We start from the raw sequence: 24,245 nt of genomic DNA, 5'->3' as shown, positions 1-24,245 counted from the left end.
TAGAAACAACAGAAAACAATATGATATAATAGCTAAAGCAGAAGCAGAGACGTATTTTTTTTGCTGCTGCTTTATTTCTCATGTGACAACCAAATTAAACCATTGTATTACACTAAATAATATTCATGTTAGAAATGTAAGAACATGGTATACATAAGTGATGTGCTAAATGTCTCAAGAATAAAACTGACAAATGCATCATGAATATAAATGAATCATGACTAGAGACATTAAATTGTAAAATTCAAATTTACTACAACGGAAAGAAAATCTGCTATTGAAAGAAAAACATAAATTGAATCCTTAAACCTGAAAAGAGTCTGAATATCACAGTATTCCTGTGGTTTAAAGCACTAAAATTAAAATCTGTAACATTGTAGTTCTACCGCTGTATCTAATTTTCTGTATAACTAGGGTCTACACATAATGAACAAATATGACAAAAGGGGGGAAAAAAAGAGACCAAAACATTTTTGGACAGAGTGCTGGCCATTTGGTTTAGACCCTCACAATTAAAACCGTAATACCCCTGGGAGGAATTAATACTTAAAATTCTCAATCCATCCATTTTCTTCTGCTTATCCAATCCAGGGTTGCTGGAGCCTTTCTCAGTTGTCGGGCGAGAGGCAGCGTACACCCTTAATAGGTTGCTAAGGTTATTACACTCAACTAAAACTAAACTAAAAACTAAGACTAGATATGAATATTTTAGTTAAACAAAATAAAAACAATAAACAACAGAAATGATTAAATGACCTCATTTGAAATACAAATCAGAGGAAATAGTTTTAGTTTCAGTATTTGTTAGTTTGGTAAAAATGTTATTACAATGTGCCTGACATGGTATTGATGGACATGTTTGAGACACTGGACATGTAACAAGACAAATGGGTCAACTGTTTTTAAAAAATGAAACATTTCTATTGTTTCCACTGGTTTTCCTAAATTTTGTCTCTGATATTTCCACTAAATACAACAATAAAACTTTTTTTTTTTAAATTAACAGTAAGGCAAGCCAAGTTTATTTATATAGCACAATTCAACAACAAGGTGATTCAAAGTGCTTTACAGAGACATTAAAAACAATAAAAAAGCATGATTTAAAATTGATTAAAAGAAAAACAGTAGATAAAATCAGAACGTAACAGTAATAAAAACCAACTAAAACTAAACATTTTCAAACAATAAAAAATAAATTGAAATTGTAAGTCTTGAAACTAAACAGAAATGAAAAGTAAAAATGAATGACAAAATACAAAACTAATAACACCAATTAACCTAACCCCCATGCATGTTTTTGGCCTGTGTGAAGAAGTTGGAGTACACAGAGAGCACCCACACAGACACAGGAAGAAAAAGCAAAGTCCACACAGAAAGGCCTCAAACTGGATTCAAACCCAGGACCTTCTCTCAGTGAAGACTGAAAAATCTAATTTCACCAAATTCATTAAAAGTCAAACACAACATTCAAAGACAGCAAGCAACACAACAGAAATGTCTGTGGTGATATCCAGAGACCTCATGCTTTTGGTCAATGTTCCCGTAGAGATGTTGAGTGGGTCATCAGGTTTCTGCTGTTACTGTGTGGAGCAAATCTGAAACATCCAGTAATAATAAGCACAAAGATTTTTAACACTCAGCTGCTCAGGCAAACAGTAAAATTGCCAGTGCTTACAGCTAGCTTTAAGATGTCTTGAAAGCTCCTCAGCGTAGAATAGAAAATCTTAATATCTGTTGTTTTCGTTACTGTTTGTGTAGAAAATCATTTTTTGAAACACTTTATTTTAACATGTTTGAGGTGACTCGGATGTAAAAAGGGTAAAATAACACAAATTATAAGTGGTGATATTATTCAAATACTTTGTCTGTGCACAGCAATAATTAATTCAGCATGTTTACCTCAGCTGTCAGTCCGATATGAGTCAATAAGTCACTTCTGTCCAAAGACTGTGGAGAATTTTCAGGGAAGTTTTTGAGCATGTCCTGAACGTTTATGTTGGTAGTGCTGCTGTTTTCACAACTGTTAGCAGTTGTTTAGCAGCTGCTAGTAAACTTCTTTTAAAGTAAATCTAACATTATGGTGTCACACTTTAACACTTAGTGAAAACAAATATCTCATCCAATGTAAGAATATAATCAAACATTTTATCGGAGAGAAATGAGGATTTTTAGGGCACCGGTGCATAACATTACCTGGCACAATGTTAGATAAGAACCAGCTGGGGTTTTTTTTAGCTGAGATGATGAAAATACAAGCGGACAGCTTAAATGGCCATATGTAATTTAAAATGGCTATTTCAGATCTTTAAATTATGACAAAAGTTAATGTATAATTAGGTGCTTAGGATTGTCATCAGATTTCACCCCCTCTCTTTGAGAATCCACAGGAAGTATTAAAGTAATTTAGCACAAAATGGTTAATAATAATAATAATTCTGTGACATGAAATAACATTTAAATATTTACCTGGTTACTGTGATGTCATTTCTCCCTCTTGACTGTGCTTAATTTCATTGTAATGTTGCTGCACAGTTTCAAGACGCTCTGAAACATCTGAAAAACAAAAAATAAATAAAACATGTGTTTGGCATTGTTCAACATACATGATTTACTTTCATAGCCTATATTTTCTTTACCTGGGAGACTCTCACTCAAAGCTGATGCCTTGAGTGAGTGTTTAATGGAGTGGTCCATGGTTTTCTCCAGTTCCTCACAGATGATCGTCTAATTAAACATCAGAGCTTTTATTACTTTTTCCAAAGTCAAATATTGAGGTTTAAAACAATTGAAACATCTAAATTAATGGGTAGATGTTTGTTTAGAGTGCTTGTGGCCAGTTTATACTTCAAACTCTTCAGTTCAACCCATCGTATCAGACAAAATCTTTGTAATGCTGAAAAATAAAAATATTAACAGCAGCCTCACTAATGCTTAGAGAGCAGGGGTGGGCAACTTCCAGGCTTCAAGGGCCGATGTCATGTAGGTTTTGGATGTGTCCTTGATCCAACACAGCTGATTTAAATTGCTACATTACCTCCTCAACATGTCCTGAAGTTCTCCAGAGGCCCGGTAATGAACTAATCATTTGATTCAGCTGTGTTGACCCAGAGTGATATCTAAAACCTGCTGGACACCAGCCCTTGAGGCCTGGAGTTGCCTAGCCCTGGTTTAGAGAATGTTCAGACTGAGCAAAAACACTCAAATACAGAAAAAACACAACTTGGTCTCATTGTATGTTATGATTTGACAAACCATCAATATATTCATCTTCTTCATCATGGTCTTTTTTGCGTCCTCATAAATGTTCCTATTTAAGAATACACGTGTCTCAATAGTCTTCCTCATTTTTTTCAGTGCATCATTTCCAGAAATTTTTTGTGCGTCTACAAGAGAAGAATAAACTTTGTCAAAACATTTTTTATGTACAATTGTGATTTATTACAGTGACAAGCTGACCATCTTCTTACCTTCATAGCACTTTTTCATGTTTTTCTCAATTGTCTCTGTTAGACTGTTATAGATGATTTTCTTCCCCTTTAGGATTATTTTGTTGAGTTTTGCCTTAATTTTATCCTCCTTAAAAACATGAAACATGGATGAGTTAATAAACAGAATTAGTATTTGTAGAGGGAATAGGTCAATTCTGCTATAATGGACTGACAAACTGGATTGTTTCATGTCGTACCTCTGTCTGGAGAAATATCAGCTGCAGTTTGACATCTTGGTATTTTTGAATCAGTGATTTTGTGTCAAGTGAAAATCTACTGATGACTCCATTGAAAGATCCGCCTTTAACATCATTTCTGAAAAAAAAAAGTTTCATGATGGCAGTATTGACAAGTTTGTTTTAATCATTTTAAGTATAGTGTACAGTTTAACATGTGTTTATTCTTACGGGAAGGTCTTTCTGAATTTTTCATCAATGCTGTCAGTCAAGCATGAAGCTAACATTGTGTTGAGATTTATGTGTTCCCCTCTTTTTGTTTGGTGGATGCCGTATTTCCAAACCACAGCCTCTAGTGTCTTGAAAAAACTAGGCTGTTTCTGAAACAAATCAGGAAACCATTTCTAAACACATGCTCATATAAAGTGCAAAATCTGTTGCTTTGATGTTAATTATAATTCAGATACATACATCACGGTCCAAAAAAAGTTTCAGTCTTTCTTCAGAAGTTTTGGAATTTTTAACGCCTTCTGTAAGACATTGTTCAAAATCCTTGATCGCTTCATCAACTGCTCTTTTGACTTGATCAAGTTCTTCTCTCATGTTTTTCTCGAGAACTTTACATACATCATCTGCTTTTCCAGCACCCTGAAATTAAAAAAAAGTATATTTATTTTCTATTAAAGCAGTAATAACATAAACACAACTCTCTATTTTCATTCATCATTTTGAAATTTTTTTCAGTCAGTTCCTGTCAAGAAATCTTGATAACTAAAATCTTGTTAGGTGTCAGAGTTATGGAAACATTTGAAGTTATAAATTTGTCATTAATATATTGTTCCACATAGATAACTTGATCTCACCGCTTTGCTGCACCTGGCACCTTCAATCAAAGACAGAATCCCATAAGCTCCATTCACATAGTTTATTGTCTCAGAGTGGCAGTCGTTGAGATTTTGCAGGAAGTCTTGAAGTTTGGGTATTTCTGTAAATAAAAGTAATTTAATCTAGTAACTTCTTCCTGGTTTACATAGAGGGTAAATAAAACAAGATATGCATTGAATAAGATTGTTTTCTTTTAATCACAAAATATTCTGCTTACATGCTTACAACCTACCATTGTCATCTTCTTTTACACGTTTTCTTTTCAGGAACTCATCAGCACTCACTGTGAACACTTTGAAACCTTTATCGCTGAACTGCTCCTGAAATAATGTGTTTTAATTTTAATGAAGCTTTGCCTCGCCATTACAGAAAACAGTTTGAACATCTTTAAAACTCACACTCAGTTCCTGGAATTCGTTCATCACTTCTTCCTTGGCTTCCTTGTTGTTTGGAACTCTTAAATGGATAGAAAAGAAAACTGGACTCAATATATAGCTTAATCATACAGCAACACATCAAGAAAATAGCTGAGTGTTTGTCTTTCAAAGGATTTGCATGTGGAGTGCAAGATACCGTTACCACTTCAAAAAGATGTGTCAATAAGATCAGCATAATTAAAGGACTGACCACTTCAGGCCCCGCTTTTCTACTAGAGATGGCACGATACCACTTTTTTTATGTCCGATACCGATACCGATATCATAAATTTGGATATCTGCCGATACCGATATGAATCCGATATAGTGTGTTTTTTAATCAATAAAACGTTTTTTTTTTTAATATCTTGCTGCATTTTGTATAAGTTTATACTCAAGTTTAAATAAATAACAACACTAAAGCTATTCTGTTATACCTGTATGTAAAAAATACACTGCGCCCAAAATATTTCATAGTTCAGCAACACTGATCAAACTACCTTAAACCTGCTCCATCCTCCCTATTCTGGTATTTTAAAGAGTACTTAGCAGAAATATTAAGCAACCTAACTAATAGGGTTGCAAACTCCCAGCAAAAAAAAAAATAGGGAACCACCCTCCTCCTCATGATGCTTAATCGATGTAATCAAATTTAATTTGATGCAGGGGGAAAATGCACAAAAATAAATTATTTTTCAAGAATAATTAAATAGATTCAACATCTTTCTTCAACAGAATTGCAGACTGCACAGATGGTACCTTCCCAAAGGAAAAAGTACTACAGCTTACTACACAGCAAATTCAAAAGTGTTAAATGTTTTGGTGTTAGTAGTCTTAGAGTTAATTTTACTCTAAGTAGAGTCACATTCTTTTAATGTAACTCTGAGGTGTAAAATGATAGTAGTTAAAATCGAGTGTTAAAAATGAGTGTTTCTATTTCAAATCTGGAGGTGTTACAATGGAAACATTAACTCTTGACCTCTTAACTCTGAACTCCTACAGGGGCTATGACACTAATAGAGTAAATTCACAGACTCCGCCCCCAGCACGGCTCCAATCGAAGCTGAAGTGAAGCCGTTTCAGAACATTTTGCTCTACATAGTTGAGTTGTTTGCCATGCTTGGTAAGTCATTTTTTCAAAGATTGTTTCAATTATTATTATTAGCTTTTACTTCTGTGGCTCTTTGGAGTTGAGACAAAGCTGTGTGGAAGGCATTAGCCGTGTTGCTCGCTGATAGCACCGCTCGCTGTTTTAGCTAGCTGAAAGGTATTGTTTGCGGCAAATACCACAGCCTTGAAAAAAAGCTTGCATGTGAATTTTCAATCAAATTTCTTGGTCAAATACACTTAAAACAATGTCTACAATGTGAAATGTTGGTATAATGGTGCTACTTGAAGCCTGAAAACGATCTCCCATAAAAAATGAGCAAACAGCAGTAGCAGACGTCCTGACTGGGTTCTACGTTAGCATTTAGATCCCTCCAGAGTTTTGTGCACACGGTTTAGGAAAAAATGAAAAAGGTTGAGGTTTTACATTTAGTTCAGTATTACCTGTTGCCTGTGTCCTTGTCTTTTGGGAAAATACTTTACACAAGTAATGGCTCAAAAAGGATTCCTTTTCTTTTCTGTGCTGCAATTGATTTGTGCCATTAATTAGTGTCAACTAATTTTTATTCAATCTCCACATAGGATATGCTTGTGAAGATGGAATATGGGGGAGAGCAGAAGTGCGTTGCAGTTCCACAAAGTGATGAATGAAGGACATGCATATTGTATTTTGTATTTATTGAAATAAGTGATGAGAATGCTGTTATTTGCATTTACCAGCTCACCTATGTCAGACCTTTTGATAAACAAAATTCTAATGAAAGTGAGAACATGTACACTGTTACCATTGCGTCTTTTTAGTAAATGTTTATTTCCAAAAGAAATTTCTAGAAGTTCAGAACAGTAAAATTCCCGCTTTTTAGAATTAATTAGAAGATAACTCTTACGTAGTTAAACTAAAATACTCTTTGAGAGTTAATATATAAACTCTTAACACCAAGTGTTAAATTATCAACTCCAGACAGATTTGGTGTTTAACACTAAATCAGAGTTAACGTACCAACTCTCCAAAAAGAGTTAAATTAACACTCTCTGGTGTGGACCCATATAGACACTTTAAAAGTGTTGAAATCAAATCTGACAGTGTTAATCTGGACATGCTGGATTTGCTGTGTAGGGTATATTAGACTTAACAGTTACTATATACAGTAATGGACTTCTATATATTTTTACATCAGATTAAAACTTTGGGTGTAAGAGTCAGATAATTATTTATTAAAAGCTAGACATTTTAAATGAGAATAAGAAAGAAAAGTATGTCTTTGTGCCCCCTTTTCCCTGTTCATGCCCTATCGGCCCCCCTGGCTAAACTTTGCTAGATCCGCCCCTGCACAGTTACCAGCCGTCAGCTACGTAGAAAAGGATCCTGGTGTAGAAAGTAATATTAAACAAATTCTAACAACAGCTTATCAAGCTTAAACGTGCTGCTGTTGTTCAGCCGCTGGTTTCCTCTTTCTGGTGAGAAGTGGGCCAAAAACAAAGAAGAGAGACGGACTTGCGACAGAAAAGCCGATCAGCTGATCATTAAGCAGTTTCACGATTGAAGTAGCAGCAGGAGAGAGAGAGAGAGAGAGAGAGAGAGAGGCAGTCGCTCCATAAGCTTTACAGACATTCAGAGATGAACTTACACACTTGCTTTACTTCTCTCTGGGAAAACTTCCTCGGAGATGAAATGCTGGTTTGCTAGCGAGGCTACAAATACACACAGCCGCTCTATCACGTGATGCACACTGCTCCGACGTGCTACGGTTATGAGCCGAGTTACGCCGTGTAGCAAGTTTTGTGAGGTGCTTTTTTGATATTTAATGGATCGGATTACATTTTTTATTTCTCGCCGATATCCGATCCAGTAATTTGGGTCAGTATCGGACCGATACCGATACGTAATATCGGATCGGTCCATCTCTACTTAGAACTGATTGTTCTTTATAAAACTTGTTCTGATATTTTTATCTGAATCTTCCCACAGCGATAGTAAGATAGTAAGAACAAGCAGTTCTGACCTCTTACCAGGAAAAAGAGCTGCTTTCCACATTCCACCACACACACACAGACACACACAAAATCACATACACACACGCTCACGTACCAACATTCCACTGAACAAATGTATTCATTTTTGTATTACTTTTCTCGTGTATAAATAAAGATAAGTGCAAGAACAGAGCGCTGATCACAGGGCCCCCACTCTGGTGTGAGCGCTCTGTGACCACCCTTGCAAGTAAAAGCTGCAGCGTGTGTGTGTCTCCACTCTCTGACTCTCAGCTGAGGTAGTGTCATTTAGAATAAATCTCTTGACATATTATCAATCAATCAATCAAGAGCAAATAAGGGGTCAGCATCTTGCCCAAGGATACTTGCATGCAGACTTTCTTTACTGCCCTTCTAAATTATATTGTCTACACAGAGATGCTTCCTGGTGCAAAACACTGTCTTTGCATACACCTAATAAACAACACAGGATTATCATGGTATTGTTACAACCCCCTCTGCTAGGGGACAGGGAGTGAAATAAAGGTTTTATTGCAAAATTCAAACAGAAAACCGACAGGGCCGCGTACTGCAGACCACTGGGCATATAACCAGCACAAAATTAACTAAACCTAAAACCTAAAGCTAACTAAGGCTAACCTCACGAGCAGTAACACCACAAAAAGCTAAGTTCAACCATAGTTAGGGGTTAACAAGCAGAGTTCAACACTATGAACAGTGTTTAGCGAGCAGGATATCATCTCAAATGTACTTCATGAAAGTATAGGTAATTAATGCAGAAACACAGCCCCAAGGGTGGTAACACTATATAATATAATATACAAATAAACAAGACAATCAAATAAAATCATAAAGTAATGTGAAAAATTAATGTTATCTACATTATCTAAGTACAAACTGGTGTTTATCCTTTGATAATGTAACACAAGTTTGTCCCTACCAGGCCTCGAACCTGTTCTCTGACGGTTCTGTGTAAGCAATCTTTTTTTTATTTCATTAGCTGTTGCTGCATTCACACTGAATGCATTACAGCCAATACGCAATGGCCCCCCACAGAAAGAGTAGCAGTTTACCCACTAAACCTCTCAGTGAGACACATGACAAGCTAACAAACTGTAGATGAGCCTTGTGGTGAGTATTACCCCGTAGGTGGGACCCAGACTATGGTGAGACACAGACAAACCAGTACACAAATTATATTCAAATGAGGGATGCTGTAATAGAGTGAATTGTTGCCTTATGGCTTATAAACTGGGAAGTGAACGTGATATCAATGTGTTTTAAAAACTGTGGGGATCCCAAGAAGTTGTTCTACACATGTGTGGATTTTTGTTTGTGTAGAGCTTAAATTTAAGGTCACGAGTGCGAGTTAAAAAATGTTCTGTAAAAACCTTGCTCCAAAAGTGGTTGGTGAAATTAAACAGGGAGTGAATTTCCGGGTACTGTTTATAAGGCTGGGGTAACCTGCAGTAAGCTTTCGTCACGACGAAACATTTCTCCCACTGAAAACACTATGTTTGTTGTTATTTCAAGGGCAGGGATTTTAAGATCTTTTCAAATATTGAAAAAATCCCTGCCCTTGAAATAACAACAAAGGAATAACTAGAGAACACATTTCCTAAAGAAAACTCAAGTGTGGATGCAGATAGCTGAATTGTTTGAGATGAAATGTCATAACTTCTGAATCTTTGGTTGGAAAAATATCCATTGAGCTGAAATACACCGAACCATTCATCTGAAAGTCAAAGTGCAGAATTGCTGAAAGCTGAAGTTCACACAGAAAAAGTTTCAAAGTCTAAATTTTCTTTTGTCATTAATCAGCTTATTCTGTTCAGCTACTTTCAAACTCTGAAACTACTTATTCTGTGTGAACTTCTGCTCTCATGTGAATGAGTTGGTGTATTCAGTGTACACACTGGTGTACAAGACTAAGTAATTATAAAAATTCAACTCAAACGATTCAGCTGTCAGCGTTCACACTGAATTTTCTTCAAGAAATGCATTCTCTAGTAAACTGGTACTATCTTAGTCTTGATAATAGTATGTGTCTTTGATATGATTTTTGATATCAGTTATTGAGTACTTTTGCCTACACATCCAGCACTGTGTGGTTTGGTAATTCACTTACCGATCATCTGCAGGATCAGACTTGGTGCAGATAAAGTGGATTTGCTGACATTGACCACCATTTCCAATGAGGCCATGTGCACTTTTTAGGATCTCCCAGGCTTCAACTTCTGATGCTGCTCGAGTAATTTCAGCCACAATCCACACAGTAGAACAATCTACAACAATCTGAAAGGAGAATCATAGAATGGCAATTTTAAATAATTACACAAAACAATGTTCAGACAACACAGGACAAAACAAGATGCAGTGGATGTGAATAAATTACCTGTTTCCACATTTCGTTCCTGCTCTTGTTACGATCACCATTTCCAGGAAGGTCCACAAGTGTGACATGCTGGAGGAGCTCATTGTGCGGCACCCTGACAGTCACACTTTTCACTAGTGGCCAAAACCACTGCTGTGCTTTATATCCATCGTCCTGCTTTGGTCCACCCTTTGTGTATATACGAAGTTTTTCAGATAGCTCTTGAGCCTGCAATAAATGAAATAAATACGATAATGCAAAACACGTAACCTGTACAATCACTGAACGTGTCTTACAAATTGGATTAAAGAAGTAGTGCAAAGTAAAATATGACTGAAGAGCAACGATAACGTGTAGTGAGTATTGTAGCTTTTAGTAATACTACAGTGGGGCAAAAAAGTATTTAGTCAGCCACCGATTGTGCAAGTTCCCCCACTTAAAATGATGACAGAGGTCAGTAATTTGCACCAGAGGTACACTTCAACTGTGAGAGACAGAATGTGAAAAAAAAATCCATGAATTCACATGGTAGGATTTGTAAAGAATTTATTCGTAAATCAGGGTGGAAAATAAGTATTTGGTCACCTCAAACAAGGAAAATCCCTGGCTCTCACAGACCTGTAACGTCTTCTGTAAGAAGCTTTTCTGTCCCCCACTCGTTACCTGTATGAATGGCACCTGTTTGACCTCATCATCTGTATAAAAGACACCTGTCCACAGCCTCAACCAGTCAGACTCCAAACTCCGCCATGGCCAAGACCAAAGAGCTTTCGAAGGACACCAGGAAAAGAATTGTAGACCTGCACCAGACTGGGAAGAGTGAATCTACAATAGGCAAGCAGCTTGGTGTGAAAAAATCAACTGTGGGAGCAATCATCAGAAAATGGAAGACATACAAGACCACTGATAATCTCCCTCGATCTGGGGCTCCACGCAAGATCTCATCCCGTGGGGTCAAAATGATCATGAGAACGGTGAGCAAAGATCCCAGAACCACACGGGGGGACCTGGTGAATGACCTGCAGAGAGCTGGGACCAAAGTAACAAAGGTCACCATCAGTAACACACTACAACGGCAGGGAATCAAATCCCGCAGTGCCAGACGTGTTCCGCTGCTGAAGCCAGTGCATGTCCAGGCCCGTCTGAAGTTTGCCAGAGAGCACATGGATGATACAGCAGAGGATTGGGAGAATGTCATGTGGTCAGATGAAACCAAAGTAGAACTTTTTGGTATAAACTCAACTCGTCGTGTTTGGAGGAAGAAGAATACTGAGTTGCATCCCAAGAACACCATACCTACTGTGAAGCATGGGGGTGGAAACATCATGCTATGGGGCTGTTTTTCTGCCAAGGGGACAGGACGACTGATCCGTGTTAAGGACAGAATGAATGGGGCCAAGTATCGTGAGATTTTGAGCCAAAACCTCCTTCCATCAGTGAGAACTTTGAAGATGAAACGAGGCTGGGTCTTCCAACATGACAATGATCCAAAACACACCGCCCGGGCAACAAAGGAGTGGCTCCGTAAGAAGCATTTGAAAGTCCTGGAGTGGCCTAGCCAGTCTCCAGACCTCAACCCCATAGAAAATCTGTGGCGGGAGTTGAAAGTCCGTGTTGCTTGGCGACAGCCCCAAAACATCACTGCTCTTGAGAAGATCTGCATGGAGGAATGGGCCAAAATACCAGCTACTGTGTGTGCAAACCTGGTAAAGACCTATAGTAAACGTTTGACCTCTGTTATTGCCAACAAAGGTTATGTTACAAAGTATTGAGTTGTATTTTTGTTATTGACCAAATACTTATTTTCCACCCTGATTTACGAATAAATTCTTTACAAATCCTACCATGTGAATTCATGGATTTTTTTTTTTCACATTCTGTCTCTCACAGTTGAAGTGTACCTCTGGTGCAAATTACTGACCTCTGTCATCATTTTAAGTGGGGGAACTTGCACAATCGGTGGCTGACTAAATACTTTTTTGCCCCACTGTATACCTGAATATGTACCTATACCTAACTGAATTTCCCGGAGGAACCAACCCGAGGAATTAATAAAGTTCTATCTATCTTTACAATCTTGCTAAAACTTACAATTACAGTAAATTAGGAGCAGAAAACCCAAAATACAGCACAGGCTAATGTAAGTATATACAACCATATGTACACTCTTGACCTCAGGAGCTACTACTGACATTCTTTAGGATGAAAAACTTTTTGAAAGCTTTTCTCATACCATCTATCCATAACATGATTTTTTGTTTGTTTCGAATCCTCTAAATCCATTTCAGTGGAACTCAAATTTGTTTGTTTTTTCTCCTTTTTTAAAGTTTGATGAACTTGCAGAGTTGCACAGCAACTATCACTCATTCTGTTAAAAAACTAAAAAACAAAAAGAATTAGAACCTGCCCTGGTACGTTTGGTTGTCATTTTATGGATTTGGAGGTGTGATAAATAAAAATGTTCTCAGTTACAAATCCACTAAACTTGCAGTTAAATTAGTCCAATTTCTATAGAGTAGGCCGACAGTAAATTATGTCAGTCTTCGCAAACTGAAAACATAAATACTTTCTCAAAGAATGCATTATTTAGAGTTTCTGAGCTTACTGTGTCACATTCCAAAGATTTCTTCATGGAGTTTAAAAAATCTGGAGTATGTCTGAAATGCTTTTCTTCAATGAGGTTTTTGTTTTTCCACTCTCTGAGTGCTCAGATAAAGTAAAAAAGATCTATATAAGAATCAGTCTCCCCTATTTAAGTAGGATGGCAGGACCTGACAAGGGAGCTCAGTGTGCTGAGCTGCAGGAGGCAGCTGGAAAACATTGTAAATAAATATTCACGTTTTTGCTTGTGTCTTTGGTCCTTTGATCACATCTAGTTTTCAAACGGGTCAAAAGCAGCACTGAGGTTTGATAAGGCAAGAACAGATTTGTTTTGTGATTTTGGTCTGTAGCACTTATCAAAGATGCATTATATTCTACTCTGCTTCTATTTTTTCTCTTTCTTCATTTTTTTAATAACAGTTAAAGCCCAATTTGCATAGAGTAGGCCGTCTATAAATTATATCAATTTCAGACTTTGCAAACAAATTTCACTCAGTAAAACATGAAACATTCTAAGTAATAGAATAGCATTTGACCTTACTGTGTCACAATTCAAAGATTTCCTCTTGGACTCAAAAAATTCTGGAATATTTTTGAAATACTTTGGTTCTAAAAGGTTTTCAGGGGATTTGTCGTTCCATTCATCTCCATACAGGGCTGACAGCTTTTTAACCATGTCCCGATAGTCATCTTCACCTTTCTTGTAAGTTTTCAGTGACCATAATTCATCATGCCACTCCTAAAACAAGATAAAAACAAAAACAATCTTTGGGTTTTCTTAAATGTCATGCAGACTAACTAGAAATCATAATTATTATAATTATGTATTATATAATTATTATATACATACTTATATATACATATACTGTAAAAAATAAACATTCATTTTATTGTACCTCTTTTTTAATGAACTCAATTTCCGCTTCATACTTTAAGCTACGTGTGTTAGCCTCCACTTTAATCACGACTGAGGTGCATGCGCTGATACTTCCAGTGGGCAAAAGATTCTTCTCATCAATGATGGCATTGATTAACGAGCTCTTTCCAGCCCCAGTTCTTCCAAAGACACCAACAAGCTCTCTCTTGTTAATCTCTAAATCACTGATTTTATTCCTATGGAACAAGAGTTTAAATGTGAATTAATTTATTCAACAATGAAATGTATCGCAAAATTAGAAAGCCATCTCTTTGTGAACACCTTGTGTGTATGATTTTCGTTCACCAGAATGGTCTTACAAAAGAGATCTGGATCTCATATAAATAAAGCTTCATTATACCTTAAGTAAAAGGTCTTACTTAAATGTTTATATACCCACTTTATAAAAGCTCCAAGTTCTTCTTTGTCGTTTATACGGTCCTTGATTTGTTTCATTATGCCTTTCACTTCAGACAATATTCTGGTGTCTGTCAAAGTGAAAGTAAAGAAGTGTTTAGCAGGAATTATGAACCATTATAACACACAATGTGGTACACTGATATCCAAAAAGGGTAATGTATCAGGTTCTTATGGACCACTTACCAAGTACTTATGGCACAAGTTGATTGTTCAATGTTTGATTTGAAATAAGAAAAATTTTATATAATACCTCAGATACCAGCAACCTGATGATAAAGTTTTTTCTTGCTATACAAGAAAAATTTCATTGGATATGTTGTTTAGAGACAAATAAAAATACCTGAGTCACAACGTCTTTTAGCTGCTGGGAAACATTTGAGGGACTCAGCCTGAAGATCCGACTTTCGCTTTCCTAAGCCACAAAAAAATATCCGTTTGTTGGCTGGGTCTCTCTCGATATCCAAACTTGAGCTCAATGGAATCATTTAGTCAAAATGAAAATATTTCTGCTTTGAAAGATGAATATCAGATGTAATAGATGGTATATATCTTACCTTTGGAACTTGTGGATGGCAAAACCTGAGGATGAATATCAGCTATACAGATCACTATTTGCATTGGCATTGTTCGTTAACAACATTTAAAGGACATTAACATACAAGTTTTACAATCAACAAACGTAAATGCAGTAATTTTTTTAATTAGCCAGTAGACTGATGAAAAATAAATTATAATAACCTTCTTCTTAGTAAACATTGGTGATACTATGAGACAATTCTTTCGCATAATTAAGTCCCAGTCACAAAGAGCTATAGAGACGGTTGGCAAACCTCCTAGCTAGGGCAAAATGTATATTCCCCAACCCCCTATGAATTAAGTTTTTAGATTCAGTCATTTATTGGCTTCTGTAGAGAGTGGTCAGTCTCTATAAACCAGAGAATGGAGCTTTACTTTGTCTCAGGCAGTTGGCCTAAATGTCTGAAGTTCAGTACAATCCTTACCTGAACCGCATCAGCTGCTTCTTCATGCTCCTGTTCAAGCTGCAGATAAAAAGTGCAAAGCAGTGTTTAATATTAAGCTCTTAAACATGTATTTGTCATATGGACATTAAATCTGAAGGGGAAAAAACTGTTTTTAACTTACTTGGAAAAAAACAATTGGTTCCTGATTTGAGTTTTGTTCTTCCTGTCACAATCAAAACAATTAAAATCTTCATTAGTTAAGAATTAATACATCCATCCATCCATCCATTCGCTTCCGCTTATCCTTTTCAGGGTCGCGGGGGGCGCTGGAGCCTATCCCAGCTGTCATAGGGCGAGAGGCGGGGTACACCCTGGACAGGTCGCCAGTCTGTCGCAGGGCCAACACACAGGGACAGACAACCATTCGCACTCACATTCCCACCTAGTGACAATTTGGATTAATCAATTAACCTATCCCCACAAGCTGCATGTCTTTGGATGGTGGGAGGAAGCCGGAGTACCCGGAGGGAACCCACGCAAACACGGGGAGAACATGCAAACTCCACACAGAAAGACCCCGGCCTGATGTTGGAATTGAACTCAGGACCTTCTTGCTGTGCGGCAACAGTGCTAACCACCGTGCCACCGTGCTGCCCTAGAATTAATACAATTAAATATAATTACTGCCAGTGAAACACTGTCACCAGTGGGTCACTTGGTGTTTGCTTTCTGCATTAGAGTATGACTTCTTGTTCCAACACACAGTGGTGTTTTTGTGTAGTTTATCTGGGTAGCCAATTTAATTAAAAACTTATAACGTATTTCAAGGTGTAATCTTCGACCATTCACTCAGGAACACAGAATTGGAGACTCGACTTCACACCCTTAAACATCCCGTAGCTAGCCAGGCCCCTTTAGCCAGCACAGCCGAAGGTAGTGTAGGCCCCATTGGCTTCCTCTGGCAGATTGTCCCGAGCAGTCTGGGAAACAAGATGACTGGGTGACGAGGAAGCCCCTGGTACACCACCAACCCATTCATGTGTCTAACTGTTTTTCCCTACTTGGCGACACACCCGCAGGGGATCAAACTCTGGTAATTGGTGATTCTGTTCTGAGACATGTACAGCTAGAGACATCAGTCAAGATGGCCTGAACAGGCGACACTGTGAGAAATTTAAAACTGCTGGCGAAGGGTAAATATAAATTCAGTAAAATTGTAATTTACGTTGGCAATAATGACATCCGGTTATGTCAATCGAAGGTCACTAAAATTAATATTCAATTGGTATGTAATCCTATAGGCAACAGAATGAAACTATTATGTCTCAGGTAGTTGGCCCAATGTCTGAAATTCATTATAATCCTTACCTGAACCAAACCAGCTGCTTCTGCATGCTCCTGTTTACCCTGCAGATAAACAGTGCAAAGCCGAATAAAATACTGAGCACTTAAACATGTATTAAAAATTGTATTTCTCGTATAGATACTAAATCTCAAGGAAACAAAATAGTTTGTAACTTAATTGAAAAGAAGTGACTATTTCTTGATTTGTGTTTATTTCTTTCTAGCACCACCAAAACATTGTAAATCCATATTAGTGAAGAATTAAAAAAAATTATGCTACATATTATTACTGCCAGTACATTTTTTTTAATATCAAGATAAATCTAACAAAAATTCACCTCTGTACACTAAAATAACAATGATTGTCAAAGAAATCAATTACCTTTAACAGCTTGAGGTTATTCTTGAATATCACTCTTGGTCCAGCTTTTGTGATCAAATTCTCAATTTCTCGATCATCTAGCAAATACAGACTTTTCGCATTGATTTGTTCATCTGTAATTAAAAGTAAAATTGAAGAGATAAAGATTATTCTCAACTTGCTTCAGAAATTCTCGCTAATGAGTGAAAAAGCAATCCGCACAGTTCTATGAGCTGTTTTACAGTTAACAGATCAAATCATAATCAATATCTGTCAATCAGATCAATACTTTACCTTTAAATTTCCCCACCCAATCACTTAGGCCCCATTCAAGCAGTGTGTTTCTTACAAAATCATCCATGACCAAGAAATGAAACTGAAATATAAAATGCAACATTTAACCAGACAGTACTGCTTTAAAGATTAGACATTGTGATCAACTTTAATCCTTTAATGCATATACAATACAATAGAACTTTATTTGTATAGCACATTTAAAACCAGCGGTACACCAAAGTGTTTTACAGTAATACAATAATTTAAAGAAAGGAAACTAACAGGGGATAAATACACCAACAGGTGGAGAGCACTAATTAGCCGCAGCGCAGTGAAAATATGTAAAAGAAAATACAAACACAACTCGACTAGGAGATTATTCAGCAAGAAAATAAAATAAAATCATTAAAACTACATAAAAGAACATTTGCAGGATACAAATACTAACTAGGGAAGGCTAAATTGAATAAAAAGGTTTTCAACCGCGATTTAAAAGATTGAACTGATTCAGACTCACGAATAGCAATAGGAACATTATTTCAGAGTTTGGGTGCAGCTATGGCAAAAGCACGATCCCCTCTGGTCTTCAACCGTGCCCTAGGTTGCACTAAGAGCAACAGGCCCATCTACTAGGAGTGTACAAGCTGCGAAGTTCAACAAGATAGCTGGGAGCAATGTTATTTATAATTTTAAAGGTAACCAATAGTCATTTAAAATCAATACGGTATTTGATGGGAAGCCAATGCAGGTCAACGAGGATAGGGGTGATAGAATCAAACCTGCCAGTTCCAGTTAAGAGGCGTGCCGCCGCATTTTTAACAAGCCGAAGTCTGCGGAGAAGGGTAGATTGGAGGCCAAAATAGAGGGAGTTACAGTAGTCTAATCTAGATGCAATAAAGGCATGGATACGTTTCTCAAGGTCCTTGCTGGGTATATAAGGCTTGGCCTTGGCAATTTGGCGTAATTGGTAAAAGCTAGATTTAACTACAGTGGAGACTTTGTTTGTTTGTCAAATTTAAAAGAACTGTCCAAGTGCGCCATCGTCGCACTCTCATATATAATCAGAGACACTGATATTAAATTCAGATTAAAAGTTTAAACTGCTCACCTTTTGTTAGAAGTAATGCTGGAAAAGGCGGGTGAAGAAAGCAGTAAGACACAAACAGGAAACAGGCGGAAAAAATAAAAATCGAGCAAAAAGCAAAGTCCACAAACGGATACGGTTAAAATCAAACTGAAACTGTGTGGCTCAGACTGCACTATTGCAACTGCAATATAATAGAAATGTACATATAATAGAAAGGTAAATCCAACATGAATAAAGCGGTGCAGGGAAAAGCAGAACGGAGAACCGAGAAAGGCAGGAAGAGGAGGTGTTTGTGCAGCGCAGATGGGAGTGGGTGGCAGACGGGTAACCTGCCTCAGAGGAAGTGTTTTTTTTTTTGTTTGTTTAAAATCAATCAAAGGGATTAAAGTTTACAAATATTATAGTTTAAAAACGCAGTTTCATCTATACTTAAAATACACTGAAAAAAAAAAAACATCAAAAAAGGGAGAAAAATACTTTCAACTGTTCCCTTTTTCACAAGAGCTCATCACAACAGACAGCTTCATATGTTAAGAATTTGTGCTGCTAACCAGAATCAAATCAGGGATCTTTCACTTCTTAGGCAAACAGAAAAATAACTATATTATGGAGCCACTAACATTATTAAGTTGCCAAACTACATTAAGGTTCTTAGATTAAAAATATCACCATAGGTTTTATTATATGCTGCCACATTGTACTGATAATAAAGGCGTGAAGCAATGTTGGGTGATGAAGACTTTTTAAAAGAATTCTTTATTATTACTATTCGTTTCATTTCAGTGTTATTTATAGATCACCAAATTGCAACAACAACAGCCTCAAGGCTCCTTATATTGCAAGGTGGCCCTACAATAATACATACAGAGAAAAACCCAACAATCATATGACCCCCTATGAGCAAGCACTTAGGCGACAGAGGGAAGGAAAAACTCCCTTTTAACAGGAAGAAACATCTGGCAGAACCAGGCTCAGAGAGGAGCGGCCATCTGCTGCGACCGATTGGGGTGAGAGAACAAAGACAGGATAAAGACATGCTGTGGAAGAGAGACAGAGTTTAATAACAGGTACGATTCAGTGCAGAGAGGTCTATTAACACATAGTGGGTGAGAAAGGTGACTGAAGAAGAAATACTCAATGCACCATGGGAATCCCCCAGTAGCATAACTAAGGGAGGATTCAGGGTCACCTGGTCCAGCCCTAACTATATGCTTTAGCCAGTGTTGGGGAGTAACGGAATACATGTACTGCCGTTATGTATTTAAAATACAAAATATGAGTAACTGTATTCCGTTACAGTTACCGTTTAAAAAGGTGGTATTTAGAATACAGTTACTTTGTTGAAATAAATGGATTACACGGCGGTACTTTCCTGTTTCATATTGTGGCGGTTCAGGACTGTTTGGGTTTTGTTTGACAGCTATGTTCTGTTGTTCCAGGCGGCAGTGTTACGGTTGCCATGGTTACAGGGTGACGCTCTCTCTCTGCGTGTTTCCTGGGTGAGAGAGGCCTTTTTGTTGTTGTGCTAAGCTAATAGGCAGAATGCTACAGGTATAGCTCTAAAGAATGTAGCATCATGGGCAGTGTAGTCCGTGCTGCAGGAAGAATGGACTGCCATACCCGTTATGTGTCTGTGAGCGAGGGAGGGAGAAAAAGGAAAAGTACGAGTTGTCATCGAGCAAAAACGGGAGCTGGAAGCATGTAAATAAGAAGAGTGCCTGACGAGCCCAGTTGTAAGTAAGCTATGACTCGACTGTACACTGTGTTCGTGTTTTCTTCTGAAACAATAAGTTCCGTTGGAGCAGCCTTTCAACGCCTCTCTCTGGCAAAGTTGACCCAGACAACAAAGTAAAGCTATTTTTCGGCTACGAGCCCGACACGGAACCCACCGTATTAGCCAGAGGTCCCTTTACTACGGTTCGGAGCCACGGACCGTCAGTAACAGTAATAAATCACAGCAATAGTACATTCACGTAGTTGTAAACAGCATATATTAAGTAATCCAAAGTACTCAGAATACGTTACGCTCATGGAGTAACGTAACGGAATACGTTACAGAATACATTTTGGGGCATGTATTCTGTAATCTGTAATGGAATACATTTTAAAAATAACCTTCCCAACACTGGCTTTAGCAAAAAGGAAAGTTTGAAGCCTAATCTTAAAAGAAGAGTTAGTGTCTGTCTCCCAAATCCAAACTGGAAGCTGGTTCTATATTGTGGGGCCTGAAAACTGAAGGCTCTGCCTCCCATTCTACTTTTAAATAACACTTTTAATATTTTAAATACTCTAGGAACAACAAGTAAGCCTGCAGTGCGAGAGCAAAGTGCTATACTACAAGGTCATTAAGATAAGATGGGGCCTGATTATTTAAGACCTTGTATGTGAGGAGCAGGATTTTGAATTCAATTCTGTATTTAACAGGAAGCCAATGAAGGGAAGCCAATATAATAGGTATAATTTAGGACATCCCGATAATAATGAATTACAGTAGTCCAGCCTAGAAGTAATAAATGCATGAACTAGTTTTTCAGCATCACTCTGAGACAGGATATTTCTAATTTTAGAGCACAGGTGTCGAACTCCAGGCCTTGAGGGTCGGTGTCCTGCAGGCAGTGGCGGTCCTAGTCTGTTTGGCGCCCTGGGCGAACATTCCCTCTAACACATAAAACTTTATGTGTGTGTGTGTGTGTGTGTGTAAATGTGTGTATAAATATTAAGGATTGTACATAAAGCATAACAAACATAAAACTGTTGTCGGAACCATACTGAATTTCACCAGAGAAACATACACACACACATGCATAGTATGCAAACAGCTACCAGACAGCTATCATAATTTGTCATACAATGAGAACAGGACAAATCAACAATTGACAATGACTAATTAATATTCAAATCTGTAACATAATGTATTGTTTGGAGTTTAGTCTGTTACTGTTACTATTTTTACCATTTCTTCTTGGAGCAACTGTAACGCACATAATTTCCTTAAGGGTTAATAAAGTATTCTGATTGTTTCAGGATGAGCTGCCATTATCCAATGACACATCTGCTTACCTGTATCTTTTGCTCCTTTCTCTTCCTCTTCTTTTCTCTTTTTTCTAAACTGAGGACCTGATGGCTTTGAACTTTTCTTGTCCATCTTGGTTTTAATTTTGCACTCCAGTATGAACACCCATTCCCCAACCCGAGGATCACCGCAACATAACCTAATAGACCTACACCTTAGTTCACAGATTCACTTTGTCTAGGGTGTATTTCTGGGATTTCACACAACCCAGGATTCAAATCATGAATACATAATGGGCTTGGATTTACAACATTATGAATTAAATGTGCTCTGGAAGTAGCCGCCCCCCTGCCCTTTCGACGGGTTGTGTGTGAGACTTTAAATTATCAAACTATAAAATATAAATTATAAAATTGTTATTGAGCCCTTTACCCCATCCTAAAGTGTATATTTATTTTCTTACTCTTCTTATATTTATTGTTTGTTTACTTGCACTGCTGTAACTGGAGCCTCGTCGTCTCGTCTCTCTATATACTGGACTGTATGTAGCGGAGATGACAATAAAGTTTACTTTGACTTCAGCAGCAAGCAGGTGCACAGAGGGCTCTCGCGCTCACTTTCAATTTCGAAAAAAAATCGGTGCAAATTATAAATCTGTATCATAATGTCTGGTGTGTTCGTGTTTGTTGGTTTGTTTTTATTTTGTTTGATTTTGCGAGTTGGTTATTAGATGCTGCTCCAGCCAGAGAATCCCCTGCCGCCCCGCCCTCTCCTCCCTGTGCCGCAAGCAGCAGGCGCACCTCGCAAACGGAGGGCGCCTTTACTCCCGCAAATGGCCGATAGTAAACCCCAGAATGCGCTGGCAATGACGTCGGGGCAGAATGACTACGAACAATTTTTTTTTTTTTTTTTGCCGATGCCTGTGATGCCGCCCCGGGCAACCGCCCGTGTCGGCCGTATCAAAAACCGCTACTGTCCGCAGGTTTTAGATGTTTTCTTGATCCAACACAGCTGATTGAAATGGCTAAATGACCTCCTCAACATGTCTTGAAGTTCTCCAGAGGCCTGTTAATGAACTCATCATGTGATTCAGGTGTGTTGACCCAGGGTGAGATCTGAAACCTGCAGGACACCGGCCCTCGAGGCCTGGAGTTCGACACCCCTGTTTTAGAGATATTGCGCAAATGGAAGAAAGCAGCCCTACATATTTGTTTAATATGTGCATTGAGGGACATATCCTGGTCAAAAATCACTCCAAGGTTCCTCACAGTGTTAGTGGAGGTGAAGATAATGCCATCCAGAGTAAAAATCTGGTTAGGTGCCATATTTCTAAGATATTCAGGGCCGAAAACAACCTCAGTCTGAAATCTTTACTACCATTTTTAATCCTTACAAATACTAATAAAAATATAAATTGTAAATGTTCTCTGTCATAGTTAACAGCCCACCCTCAAACAACAAATAATATGCAACTGTAAAGTTTGACTTGCTGAATTATAGTGTATACCTGATAAATTCACTGACAATTAAAGCAAAAAGAATTGATAAATCTTGGCTCTAATTTGTTGCTGAATCAGTGTTTGTGTTTTTAGAATGGAGTATTGAACATACTCAAATGTTTTATTGCTACATAAAATGATTGTGGTTCACACAAACATGCATTCTTTTCCTCCCTGCTGTATTCATTTTAAATTATGCAAAACACAAAAAGGGACAGCATGAAAACATTTGTAGGGCCACATAAAATATCTGCAGTTTGTGATGTGATAATAAAATGAAAACAAATGATTTTCATTCCAGATTCAAAGTACTAAAGACAATGAGATCCCCTGGTTTGTCTCTGTCTAAAAGTGGAAAAAAAAGGACTGAACATCCAGCCTTTTTATGGGAATCGGGATACAGAGTGATAAAATTGAGTTTATTTAAATAAATAGTTAATCATGTTTATATTGTGGAAGTCTAAGAGATGTGAGATTCTCTGAGTTTGCCATCTATGATTAAGAAAGAAGTTATATTAAGTATGCTGTGATTGGTAAACGCACAACATTCATGTGTAATTAGTACATGATTATGCATGAAGTGTATGAAGGAAAGTACAGTGGAACCCCAGCTTACGAAGACCCCATTTAACGAAAAATTCAAGTTGCAAAGGCACTTAACGGCAATAATAATAATAATAATAATAATAATACATATAATACATATAATAACATATATATGTAATTTTCTTATGTGTATGATTTCCTTTGACCAGAATGGTCTTACAAAAAGAGATTTGGTCCTCTGTATAAATAATGCTTAATTATCCCTAAAGTAAAAGGTCTTACTTAAATGTTTATATACTCACTTTATAAAAGCACCAAGCTGTTCTTTGTCGTCTATATGGTGCTTGATTTTGTTCATTATGCCTTTCACATCAGTGAGAGCATTCTAGCTTCTGTCAGAGTGAAAGTAAAGAAGTGTTTAGCAGGAATTAGGAACCATTATAACAAAATGAGCAAATGAGCAAAATAAACAAACTGATATACAAAATGAGCAATGTATCGCATTCTTACTGACCACTTACCAAATGTAAAATGTATGGCAATAAGTTTATTGTTCAAGTTAAGTTTGATTTGAAATTACTTTTTTTTTTTCATTTTATTTTACTACATCTCTGTCATGGGTCAAAGATGCTATGAGGTGCCGTAAAGAACATTATTACTGAAACACTCACCACTGAAAACCAAGCCATTTCAGATGAACAGGAAGTTTTTTCCTGACAAGGAAAAAGTGGTACATTTCAAACCGCTACACAGATGTCTACTCAATAACCTGCTAGTAGCCT

The 24,245-nt window shown here is 37.4% G+C and overlaps 1 protein-coding gene across 4 annotated transcripts; it reads right to left on the bottom strand.

Annotated features, from left to right (window-relative positions):
- Positions 1-257: 257 nt before the first annotated feature.
- Positions 258-23,850, bottom strand: LOC146520081 (nuclear GTPase SLIP-GC-like). 4 transcript variants are annotated; one of them, XM_085158052.1, is made up of 24 exons: positions 18,427-18,692; positions 17,337-17,418; positions 17,064-17,176; positions 16,706-16,744; positions 15,519-15,560; positions 15,377-15,415; positions 14,930-14,954; positions 14,716-14,787; positions 14,356-14,443; positions 13,936-14,152; positions 13,581-13,778; positions 10,460-10,666; positions 10,193-10,359; positions 4,948-5,005; positions 4,782-4,869; positions 4,528-4,649; positions 4,136-4,312; positions 3,896-4,044; positions 3,686-3,803; positions 3,468-3,576; positions 3,253-3,383; positions 2,637-2,724; positions 2,467-2,553; positions 259-1,595 (listed from the first exon to the last, which is right to left on the bottom strand). In XM_085158052.1, exons 2-23 carry the CDS (start codon positions 17,401-17,403, stop codon positions 2,471-2,473), a joined length of 2,397 nt encoding a protein of 798 aa, XP_085014178.1. In that variant the 5' UTR covers positions 17,404-17,418; positions 18,427-18,692; the 3' UTR covers positions 259-1,595; positions 2,467-2,470. The 4 variants fall into 4 exon arrangements, with proteins under 4 accessions (XP_085014179.1, XP_085014178.1, XP_085014180.1 ...); XM_085158053.1 differs by lacking the exon at positions 16,706-16,744 and having other exon boundaries at positions 258-1,595; positions 18,427-18,693; XM_085158054.1 differs by lacking the exon at positions 15,519-15,560.
- Positions 23,851-24,245: the final 395 nt, after the last annotated feature.

This window comes from Neolamprologus multifasciatus, chromosome 4, assembly GCF_963576455.1.
Source record: "Neolamprologus multifasciatus chromosome 4, fNeoMul1.2, whole genome shotgun sequence".
Classification (NCBI taxonomy): domain Eukaryota; kingdom Metazoa; phylum Chordata; class Actinopteri; order Cichliformes; family Cichlidae; genus Neolamprologus; species Neolamprologus multifasciatus.
Note: the sequence above shows the minus strand (reverse complement) of the source record. Positions and strands in the feature narration are given on the sequence as shown.

Coding starts and splice junctions, on each gene's coding strand:
- LOC146520081 (XM_085158052.1), bottom strand. CDS start 17,403: ATGGATGATTTTGTAAGAAACACACTGCTTGAATGGGGCCTAAGTGAT. Junction 15,561..16,705: donor AAGCAGCTGGTTTGGTTCAG/GTAAGGATTATA, acceptor TGATTGTGACAG/GAAGAACAAAACTCAAATCA. Junction 3,384..3,467: donor CATGAAAAAGTGCTATGAAG/GTAAGAAGATGG, acceptor CTTCTCTTGTAG/ACGCACAAAAAATTTCTGGA.